At 44.2% G+C, this 10,764-nt stretch overlaps 1 protein-coding gene and 1 long non-coding RNA gene across 4 annotated transcripts in view; both read left to right on the plus strand.

Moving 5' to 3' along the window:
• Positions 1-112: 112 nt before the first annotated feature.
• LOC132663294 (uncharacterized) lies at positions 113-7,323 on the plus strand. Of its 3 annotated transcripts, none has more exons than XR_014135958.1 (5): positions 113-202; positions 4,259-4,466; positions 6,181-6,267; positions 6,695-6,803; positions 7,074-7,323. It is a non-coding gene; the product is annotated as an uncharacterized LOC132663294 (long non-coding RNA). The 3 variants fall into 3 exon arrangements; XR_009603005.3 differs by having other exon boundaries at positions 6,204-6,267; XR_009603006.3 differs by having other exon boundaries at positions 114-202; positions 4,263-4,466; positions 6,204-6,267.
• Positions 7,324-9,877: 2,554 nt separating this feature from the next.
• The window catches only part of UBE2R2 (ubiquitin conjugating enzyme E2 R2), a 113,839-nt gene continuing 112,952 nt past the window's right edge, over positions 9,878-10,764 (plus strand). The window contains exon 1 of the mRNA XM_060609492.3: positions 9,878-10,763. Within this exon, the coding sequence (XP_060465475.1) occupies positions 10,587-10,763 (177 nt within the window). The 5' untranslated portion in view covers positions 9,878-10,586. The remainder of the gene's footprint in view (position 10,764) is intronic.

Raw genomic sequence — 10,764 nt, forward strand, 5'->3', positions numbered from 1 at the left:
CGCCACAGACCTGCTGAAATCCCGCCACAGAATTGCTGAACCCCTCCACAGAATAACCGAAGCCTCACAACAGAACTGCCAAAGGCTTGCAGCAAAGTCACCGTACCCAACAGGAAACTTCCCGCACCCAGCAGTAAACTTCCCGCACCGCGTGGGGACTACCCTCGTGCCGCAGGACTCCGCCCAGCTCCAGAGCCATTGGGTGAGTGCCCGATGAGTCGCTGGCGATTGGTATCTGTCACTGTCCAGGACCGCCCATCGTGGGGGAGGAGCCAAACAGTGTTCTCCGATTTACGGTCTCTTTGCGACGCCAGACCGGAAGCCTGACTGTAGTTTAGCGGTCGCTTGCTTTTCCTTATTTCCGCCGCTTGCGTCGAAGGGGGAAGGGCGGAGCTAGTTTGGGCACTTGGGATTGTTTATTTATACCAGTGGTTTCTATCCTTTTTTTCCATCCACCACATCGTCTCAGTTGTGTCGGTTTTGTCAATTCCACCTCCAAAATATACCTTGAATTCGTTCATTCTTCACTGCCTTTAGTGCCAAATTTAGTCCAAGTCACATCATCTCGTGCCTAGATTATAATACCTTTCTCCAGTTTATTATTAAATTTTCCAAATCTACCCCAAAATTGTAATATTAATATAATGAACTCTCATATATTCTTCACCTACCACCCATCATAACTTAGTGATAATGTTTTGTCGGATTTGTCTTGTCTTTTAGGTATTTACATACTGTTTTGCAGAACCACTTAAGAATTAGTTGTGCACATCCCTGAATACTTAGGCATTAATCTACCAAGAACAAGGACTAATCATAGTCCAGTTATAAAATTCAGAAAATTTAAGCTCTATCAGTACTATTCAAATTTTGCTGATTATCCCAATAATACCCTCTACATAGTAGTATTCTATTTCCTGATGTAAGAGCATGCATCAATTTGGTTGTCACGTTTCTTTTCTCACTCTTAATCTGGGATATTTGCTGAGCTCTCCATTTTTTGGTCTTTTATGACATTTTTGAAGAGTATAGGACAGTTTTATTCAATAGCTTTTTACTTTTTATTTGAGTTCAATATATATGTATATGTGTGTATATGTATATGTATATGTAATTATAGATGTATGTACAATGTACACAAAAATTACATATATACACATATGCATATATAATTCCATACATGCATATATAATCACACATATATGATTATATATACATCTGATTATGTATATACATATGTATACATGGAGGAACTACATAAGGTAATTCTTCCTAATTACATAAGGTTTGAATACGTATAAACCAAACATACCCATGTTACCAGCTCCCAGAAAAGCAGAACATTTCTTGAACCTTTAGAATCTCCCCTCATTCTGCCATCTAGTCATTATGCCTCAAGAGTAACTACTATCCTGACTTCTAATAGTACCGACTAATTTATGCAATAGCTTTTAAAGGAATTTTTCACAAGAGTGGTCTTGTCCTTCTTCAATCCATTTCCATGTAGTTGCCAGAATGAGTGTCTTGAAACCATCATTCTCTCATGTCACTCTCCTCTTAAAAACTCATCATTCATATTAAATACGAATTTTAATAAAACCTCAATCAGTATGGTCCTTCACTGGCCATGCCATCCTTTCTCTTGATACTCTACCCTTGTAAAATAAAGAACTTAATGTTCTTTTTTTTTTTTAATTTTTTAAAGTTTATTTTTGAGACAGAGAGCATGAGCAGGGGAGGGCAGAGAGAGGGAGACACAGAATCTGAAGCAGGCTCCAGACTCTGAGCTGTCTGCACAGAGCCCAACATGGAGCTTGAACTCACAAACTGCCAGATCATGACCTGAGCCAAAGTCAAACGCTCAACTGACTGAGCCATCCAGGTGCTCCAAGAACTTATATCATGTTCTTTCACATCTCAGAGACTTGAGCCAAGCTGTTTGCTCTGCCTGGAACACTTTTTCTCGACTTTTTCTCTGCTTCAGTTATCAGCATAAGTATCACATCTTTAATTAGGCCTTCCTGATCATCTGATCTGAAATATGTTTTTCCTTATCTCATCATCCCATTTGTTTCTTTTTAGCACTTTTTTTTTTTTACAATTTTTTGATTGCTTATTAGTTGTCTCTTTGTTTTTGACTGTGAATCCATGAAAACAAGGACCACGTCTACATGGCCAATGCCTAGCACACTGCAAATACTCAGTAAGTGTTTACTGAATGAATGAATCTGACCACTGTCAACCTTTATAGCCTTGTCTCTGACCATTGTTTCTATCAAATTTTATGCCCCAGCCATATTGAACTACTTGGAGTTTCCCTAGTTACCTGGCTTTTTGTCCTGGGCCTTCAAACTTGCTGTCCTTTTTGCTCAGTGTCTTGATTGTTTTTTCCCCAGCTTTATTGAGATATAACTATTGTATAACATTTTTTAAAGATTAAAAAAAATTTTTTAATGTTTATTTATTTTTGAGAGAGAGACAGAGCACGAATGGGGTAGGGGCAGAGAGAGAGGGAGACACAGAATCCGAAGCAGGCTCCAGGCTCCAAGCTGTCAGTACAGAGTCCGACGTGGAGCTCAAACTCACGAACTGTGAGATCATGACCTGAGCTGAAGTCTGGCGCTTAACCGACTGAGCCACCCAGGTGCCCCTACATTTTTAAAAGATTTTTTAAGAGGTGTCTGTGTGGCTCAGTCAGTTAAATGTCTGACTTTAGCTCAGGCCATTATCTCACGATTCAAGCCCCATATAGGGTTCTCTGCTGTCAGCTCAGAGCCTGCTTCAGATCCTGTCTCCCTCTCTCTGCCCCTCCCCCACTTGTACTCATGCTCTGTCTCTCAAAAATAAACACAGGGCTCAGACCCATTAACAATGAGATCATGACCTGAGCCAAAGTCAGAAGCTTAACTGACTGAGCCCCCCTAGCTGTTGTATAGGCCCCTAGCTGTTGTATAATATTAAGTATAAGCTTTGCAATGTGATAATTTGTCATATGTATATGTTGCAAAATGATTACCACAATAATGTTATAACTAACATTATATTTAACACATCCTTCACCTCACGTAAATACCATTTGTTGTTGTTGTTATGGTAAGAACAAATAAGATCTATTCTCTTAGTGACTTTCAAGTACACAATACAGTATTGTTTACCATAGTCACCATGCTATACATTAGATCTCCAGAACTTATTCCTTTTTTATTTTTTTTTTCAATATATGAAATTTATTGTCAAATTGGTTTCCATACAACACCCAGTGCTCATCCCAAAAGGTGCCCTCCTCAATACCCATCACCCACCCTCCCCTCCCTCCCACCCCCCATCAACCCTCAGTTTGTTCTCAGTTTTCAACAGTCTCCTATGCTTTGGCTCTCTCCCACTCTAACCTCTTTTTTTTTTTTCCTTCCCCTCCCCCATGGGTTTCTGTTAAGTTTCTCAGGATCCACATAAGAGTGAAACCATATGGTATCTGTCTTTCTCTGTATGGCTTATTTCACTTAGCATCACACTCTCCAGTTCCATCCACGTTGCTACAAAACTTATTCCTTTTTTAAAAAGTTTATTTATATATTTTGAGAAAGAGAGAGAGCATAGGGGAGGGGCAGAGGGAGAGATTGAGAGGGAGAGAGAGAGAATCCAAAGCAGCTCCACACCCAACATGGAGCCTGATCCGGGGCTCAATCTCATAAACTGTGAGATCATGACCTGAGCTAAAATCAAGAGTCAGATGCTTAACCAACTGAGCCACGCAGGTGCCCAGAACTTATTCCTCTTGTAACTGGAAGTTTGTATTCTTTAACCAATATCTCCCCAGTTCCCCTACCCCTATCCCCTGGCAACCATAATCTACTCTCTGTTTCTATAAGTTTGGCTTTTTTTAGATTCCACATATAAGTGAGATCATGCAGTATCTGTCTGCTGACTTATTTCACTCAGCATCATGCTCTTAATGATCATCAATGTTGTTACAAATGGTAGGATTGCCTGCTTTATGGCTGAAGAATGGTTTTTTTATATAAAATTTTTAAAGTTTATTTATTTTGAAAGAGACAGAGACAGTGCAAGTGGGGGAGGAGCAGAAAGAAGAGGGGGCAGAGAGAATCCCAACAGGCTTCATGCTGCCGGCGCAGAGCCCCATGTGGGGCTCAAACTCACGAAAACCTGAGATCATGACCTGAGCTGAAACAAAGAGTCAGATGTTTAACCAACTGAGGCACCCAGGCGCCCCTGACTGAAGAATGTTTTGATTGTTAAGGAAGATTTCCTGGAGGAGATGGGTCTGTGCTAACTCTTGAAGCATAAGTTGAGTTTGGATTGACTGAGAAGATGAATCAGCACCATGGAAGTTTAACAAGCCCTGAGGAAGATCAGAGAGTTGAGAGATAAGTCAACCACTCATTCTACATTGGATGACACTTAAGAAATGGCAAGCCCGGTGCTCAGTGTCAAGGATAAAGAGATAAGTAAGACATAATGATCACAAGCCAGAAACCTGGGGTAATGTTCTTGCCTTCATAGTTTATAGGCTGGTCCCTCTATTCAATTCTTTTTTTTTTTTAGATTCCAGCTTTGACCTTTATTTAAGAGACCAGATGGGTTGTCCCAGGAACCAGGTGTCAGCCCTAAGGCCAAGCAAGGCTGGAAAGCCACATCTGGCCCTGCTTCGCCCTGAGCTGCAGCCTCAGCCCCAGTATCCTGCTTGCTACCAGCAAGCGGAGATGCAGGTGCAGGTGGAGGGAGCCCTAGGAGATTGGACATTGCTATTGACTCATTAAAACAAACAAATAACAAACAAAAACACCCAAAACTATTGATTTGGGGCTTTTTCCTAAACAAACAAAAAAAAGTACACTAAGCTTCTATGTTTCCTGTGACAGGTCATCTGGGGTGGTGGGGGGAAATCTGCATGACTCCCCCTCCCCAACAGCAGCATAACTTCTGTATAACCCATCATCGGGGGCAAAGGGTGGGCACATGGAGGTTATTGGCTCTTGTGTTCATTTAAATGCAATCTCATAGAGGTTTATTCTGCCCCTGCCCTGCTTCCATTTAAAATTGCATTCACCCCTGATGTGCCTGGCTGGCTGTGATGGTAGACAATGCAACTCTTGAATCCTACCATGGGTGTAGAGATCACTTAAAAATAAAATCTTAAAAAAAAAAAAAAACAAAAAAAAAACCAACCTGCACTCACCCTCCCAAAAGAATAATACAAATAAAAAATAAAATTGCATTCACCCCAACATTTTCAGTTTTAGGCTCTAATTTAGTCACCTTCATTAGTACTCACCAAAACTTGCAATATTATTTGTCTAGTAATTACTGATTTTTGTCTGATTCAATCTCAGCCACTAGAATGTAAGCTCCATGATGGCATAACTAAATCATTAAATCATTTAGCATAGGGCCTGTCACATAGCAGGCAATTAATAAATATTTATTGAATGAATAAGTGGCTCTTAAGAGCATCTCAGAGGCTGGGAGAAAGATGTAAACAAATAATTGCAGTATAGGATTGGAGGCGATGTGTTATGTGTGGATTGTTATGGGCACATTAGAATAGGAATATTACAGGGCTTTGGTTAGGAGCAATCATGCTTAAGTGGGATAACCAAGTTTCAACTCCAGGTTCTGCCATGTACTCACTGGGTCACTTTTTTTTTTTTTTTTTTTTTTTTTTGGAAAGAGAGAGCTCGTGGGCTGGGGAGGGGGCAGAGAGAGAGAGGGAGAGAAAGAATCCTAAGCAGGCTCCTGTGCTGTTAGTGCCGAGCTTGACACAGGACTCCATCTCATGTTACACGGGATCGTGACCTGAGCCGAAATCAAGAGTTGGACGCTTAACCGACTGAGCCATCAGGTGCCCTACCTTGGGTAAATTTTTTAGCTTTTCTAACTTTTATTATATTCAGGAAAATAGATGTTCTAGTATGGATGTCATGGATTTTTGAGAGAATTAAACAGGAAACTACATGTAAAAAGTCTGTCACAGACTGATGCACAGCAAACATTAGCTATAATTATTAAAGGAAGATTGTGTCTCCTTAAGAACACTATTGGACTTAACATGTGTTAACATATGCAGAATTTAAAAAATGTTGGTCTCCTAAAGAGTCATTCTGTAAGGTAAGAATTGACCTCTCCAAAGCAAATACTCCTACCTCTCATTTATCTTCCAAGATTTCTATATTTTCTCCCTTTAGAAGAAAGAATCATTTCAGAAGAGCCCAGGTTGAGGAGCACCAGGTGATACCAAACAGACTGAGGGTAAGTGTCCTACTTTCTTCACCACCAGAGGGCACCACTAGTCAAGTCAATCTACCCGTCATAAAACAGGAACTCTAGGAAGCTGTTTTTGCCCTTCATTCTTCTGACAAATATGTTTTGAGTACCTACAACATGCCAAACATTGTAGTGGCTTGTATATAAAAAAGGAGCTTGTATAAACAAGACCTGTCATCCTTGTGGAATCTATAATATTGAGCATCTACTATGTGTCTGAGAGGTTCTATTAGACATGGGGGTGGAGGGTGGGGTTCAGTTTGCTTTTGCTGTTTTCCTGCCCTTGGCTGTAAGCCCATGAGAACAATTACTTAGTGTCTACTTTGTGTCAGACAATGTGCTGGTTGCTGTGGATCCAGGCATGAATATGACACAGTTGCAAACTACTAATAAACAATGTCTTACCTGCTAGGATAAAAAGGCATGAGAAATTCTGTGGAAATAAGAGTTCTTCAGACCAAGAATGGAGAATCTTAAGTACATACTTCATTAACACACTAGGATATAAGCTTCCTACACAGGTATATGTTTATTAGCCACCTCCCTTAGGGCCATGGTTATTGTAGATATTTACTATGAGTTTGTGAGTTTGTTTGAAGCCAGGGAGCAGCTTCTGGTCTGTGTCAGTTGTATGTTCTAGTGGGTTAGGCTAGGGATCTACCATCTTCTGGGGCAGGGTGGGACTGTGATGAGTTTATGTGGGTGAAATGCTTTGAAGATGAACTTTCTGCCTATTTGTCTACTCACATCCTTGTTATTAAAGGTGTCAACATCATCTCCTACGTTTCCAGGTCAGCAATTTTCTTGTCCCTAAATTGAATGGTGGAAGAAGGGAAGTCAGAACCAGCAACACAGCATCATTTTGGGAGAAGGGGATGTATTGACTAAGACATTCTCCCTCCTCTGAAGTGAGCCCTATTTCCAGTGGATTTGGTTCCAAGACCTAGAAAGTAGAGTTGGGAGCTAGGGAAGGATTCTTCAAAATATTGAGATCTCATCTCTGATGAAAAAGAACAACAAAAATAAATAAACAATGCTCCTCATTGTGGATTGTGCAAAGTGACTTCCTTTTAAAGGGTATGGTATACAAAGGAGGTGAAAAGGGTTACATTACAGTGGACAGACCTGACACACTACCTCAGCCAGGTGATTGAGGTCAATATCAACACTGATAAATCATGTGGATACTATGTGCCCTGATATGATGTGATAAAAAATATCATTTTACTTCTGTGATCTTCCACCCCAAAACCTATAACCCACAAATTCTAATTGAGGGACATTATACAACATACTTGATTAGTACTCTTCAAAACCCTCAAGGTAATCAAAAATAAGGAAAGTCTGAAAAACTGTCACAGTCAAAGGAAGCCTAACAAAACATAAAAACTAAATATAGTGTGGCATCTTAGAACAGAAAATGGACATTATGTAAAAATTAAGGAAATGTGAGTGAAAACTTTAGTTAATAATGTATCAATATCGATTTATTAGTTATAATAAATGTACTATATTAATGTAAGATGTTAATAAGGGAAATTGGGGTGCCAGGGACATGGTAACTCTCTGTAGTGCCTCCTCAATTTTTCTATAAATCTAAAACTGTGTAAAAAATTGTCTACTAAAAAATCAAGGTGCCTGTTTGACTCAGTTAGCGGTGTGTACAACTCTTGATCTTGGAGTTGTGAGTTCAAGCCCCACTTTAGGTGCAGACATTGCTTAAAAATAAAATCTATTTATGTTCATTTTTGAGAGAGAGAGAGAGTGTGAGTGCGAGAGGGGCAGAGAGAGAGAGGGAGAGAAAGTGTGGAGCCTGGAGTGGGGCTTAAGCTCACCCAATGCAGGGCTCGAACTCACAAACCCTGAGATTGTAAGTTGAGCTGAAGTCAGATGCTTAATCAGTTGAGCTATGCAGGTGCCCCCAAAATAAAATCTTTTTTAAAAATGGAGGAGGTGGTGGTGCCTGGGTGGTTCAGTCAGTTGAGCATTGGACTCTTGATTTTGGCTCAGGTCATGATCCCAGAGTTGTAGGATTGAGCCCTGTATCTGGCTCTGTGTTGAGGATGGAGCCTGCTTGAGAGTCTCCCTCTTAAACAAACAAACAAACAAACCATCAAATAAATAAATAAATTTTAAAAATGGAAGGGGTGGTAGCCAGAATACAGCTATGCCTTAGTATTTTTTTCTTTAAAGTTCCTATTTAAAGGGGCGCCTGGGTGGCTCAGTCAGTTAGGTGTCTGACCGCCTCAGGTCATGATTTTGCAGTTCATGAGTTCAAGCCCTGCATCGGGTTCTGTGCTGACAGGTCAAAGCCTGGAGCCTGCTTCAGATTCTGTCTCTCCCTCTCTCTCTGCCCCTCCCCCACTCTCTCTCCCTCTGTCTCAAAAATAAAAAAATAAAAAAATTTAAAAAAGTTCCTATTTATGGATCATTTACCATATGCTAGTAACGCTGTATATAGATGATCTCATTTAATATTTACAGTTAAGTTAGTTGTAATTAATCCTCTATTACAGAAGCTGATGAATAAGGAATGGATAATGTAAATCGTGGAGCCAGGATTGGAACTTAAGATCTTTTCAATCTCAAAATTCTAAATGTATGGAACTCTCATAGCATCCTGACTTTTCTAGGAAATGTTTCAGCAGTTATCACAGGAAGAGCCTTCCCAAGAGAAATAGGTATTCTAAATCACCGGGATTTAAGACTGTCTCCCATCTCACTTCACTTATGATTAACTTAAAAGTCCCTCATTTCCAGGTTGGATCTTCAAGCTGAAAGGAACTGTAGGGGGTCAAGGTCCAAGTTCAACCACAGTATTTCTTTTTAAGATTTTATTTTTAAGTAATCTCTACACCCCAGGTGGGGCTGGAACCCACAAACCCAAAATGAAGAGTTGCATGCTACACTGAGCTAGCCAAGCACCCTCACAGTATTTCATTTTACCAATAACTGAGGGATAGCAAGAGCACTTGCCCCAAATCACAGAGAAGGGCCAGGAACCCAGGCTCCGTCTGAGTTATTATTTCTCTCTTTATTTCCCACAACTTCCTCTTTGTAGTTAAGAAGAGAAGTAGAAGCTGGCCTATCTGCCTTCCCCATTTCTCGGATGGGAATCGCCCCCCCACCCCCACCCCGGGTGACACACTGCCCTCCAAGGACACACTAGTTTAAGGGCCCTGCAAAAGACGTGTCGGGACAATTGTTCCTGCCCATAAGTCCCATAAACTCAGCACATTCTTGTCAAGCACCTACTGAGTGCAGGGACGGCGGACTTTGTGTCACGGGGAGGGACCTGCAGAGGAACAGAGTTCGTCGGAGGATGGCTGCGAAGCCTGTGGATACACATACAGAGAGGAAGGGAAGGCGCTGGGCAACTCTAGGACCAGTGGTCCTTTCCCGGGAGCTCCCCAGGAATCGCGGCGTCGAGCCGCACAACCATCATTTGGGGCCAAGGGCATCCCCTGTGGCTACCCTCCGCCCCCACAGCCTCTTAGCCCTTTAAGGGCGGGGGACACGCGTCAGCGTCACAAAGCGCCGCCACCGCGCCTGGTGGCGGAGAGCAGGCGGGGAAGGGGGAGGAGGAGGAGGAGGAGGAGGGAGAGCAGGGAGGGGGAGGGAGGGGCGTGCGCACGCGCGTCGGGCCGCCCGCCGCCGAGAGCCGCCCTCCCTCCCGGCGCGCGCCCCTCCTCCCTCTCACCCTCCCTCCTTCTTCTCGGCTCCGTCGCTCCCGCGGCGCGAGGCGCTCTAGCTCTTCTCCACCTCCTCCGTCGTCGCCCCTCCCCCCGCGCAGCCGCCGCCGCCGCCGTCGCCGCCGCCGCGAGACCCCAGCGCGCCGCGCTCCCCCCGCCCTCCGGCCCCGCGCGCCCTTCGGCCCCAGCAGCCCCTGAGGAGAACGAGAGGGCGAGCGAGCGCGGCGCTCCCGGGCCGGCTCGGCCCCCTCCCCTCACCATCGCCGGCCCTTTGCCGCCCTCCTCCGCTTCCACCCCTTCTCCCCCCCCCCCACCAAGTTGAGGCCCCCCCCCAGGGGGGGGAGGCCCGGGACCGGGAGCGAATTCCCCTAACTCCTTCAGCCCCTCCCCCCACCTGGCCCGAGTGTGAGGAAAAGGGCCCGGTCCGGCCCGCGTCGTGTGTGAGGAGGACTCGGGCCGGCCCACGGGCCGTCTGGGGCCTGGTCCGGCCCGCCGGGTGTGTGAAGACAAGCCCGGTGCGGCCCGGGCGAGCACGAGCGGAGGGGAGGGGCCTGGTCCGGCCCGGCCGGTGCGAGAGGACTGGGGCTCCGGCCCGGCGCCGCCGCCGCCGCGATGGCCCAGCAGCAGATGACCAGCTCACAGAAGGCCCTGATGCTCGAGCTGAAATCCCTGCAGGAGGAGCCGGTGGAGGGCTTCCGGATCACCCTGGTGGATGAGTCCGACCTCTACAACTGGGAGGTTGCCATCTTCGGACCCCCCAACACCCTCTACGAAGGCGGCTACTTCAAGG

This window comes from Panthera onca, chromosome D4, assembly GCF_046562875.1.
Source record: "Panthera onca isolate mPanOnc1 chromosome D4, mPanOnc1 haplotype 2, whole genome shotgun sequence".
NCBI lineage: Eukaryota > Metazoa > Chordata > Mammalia > Carnivora > Felidae > Panthera > Panthera onca.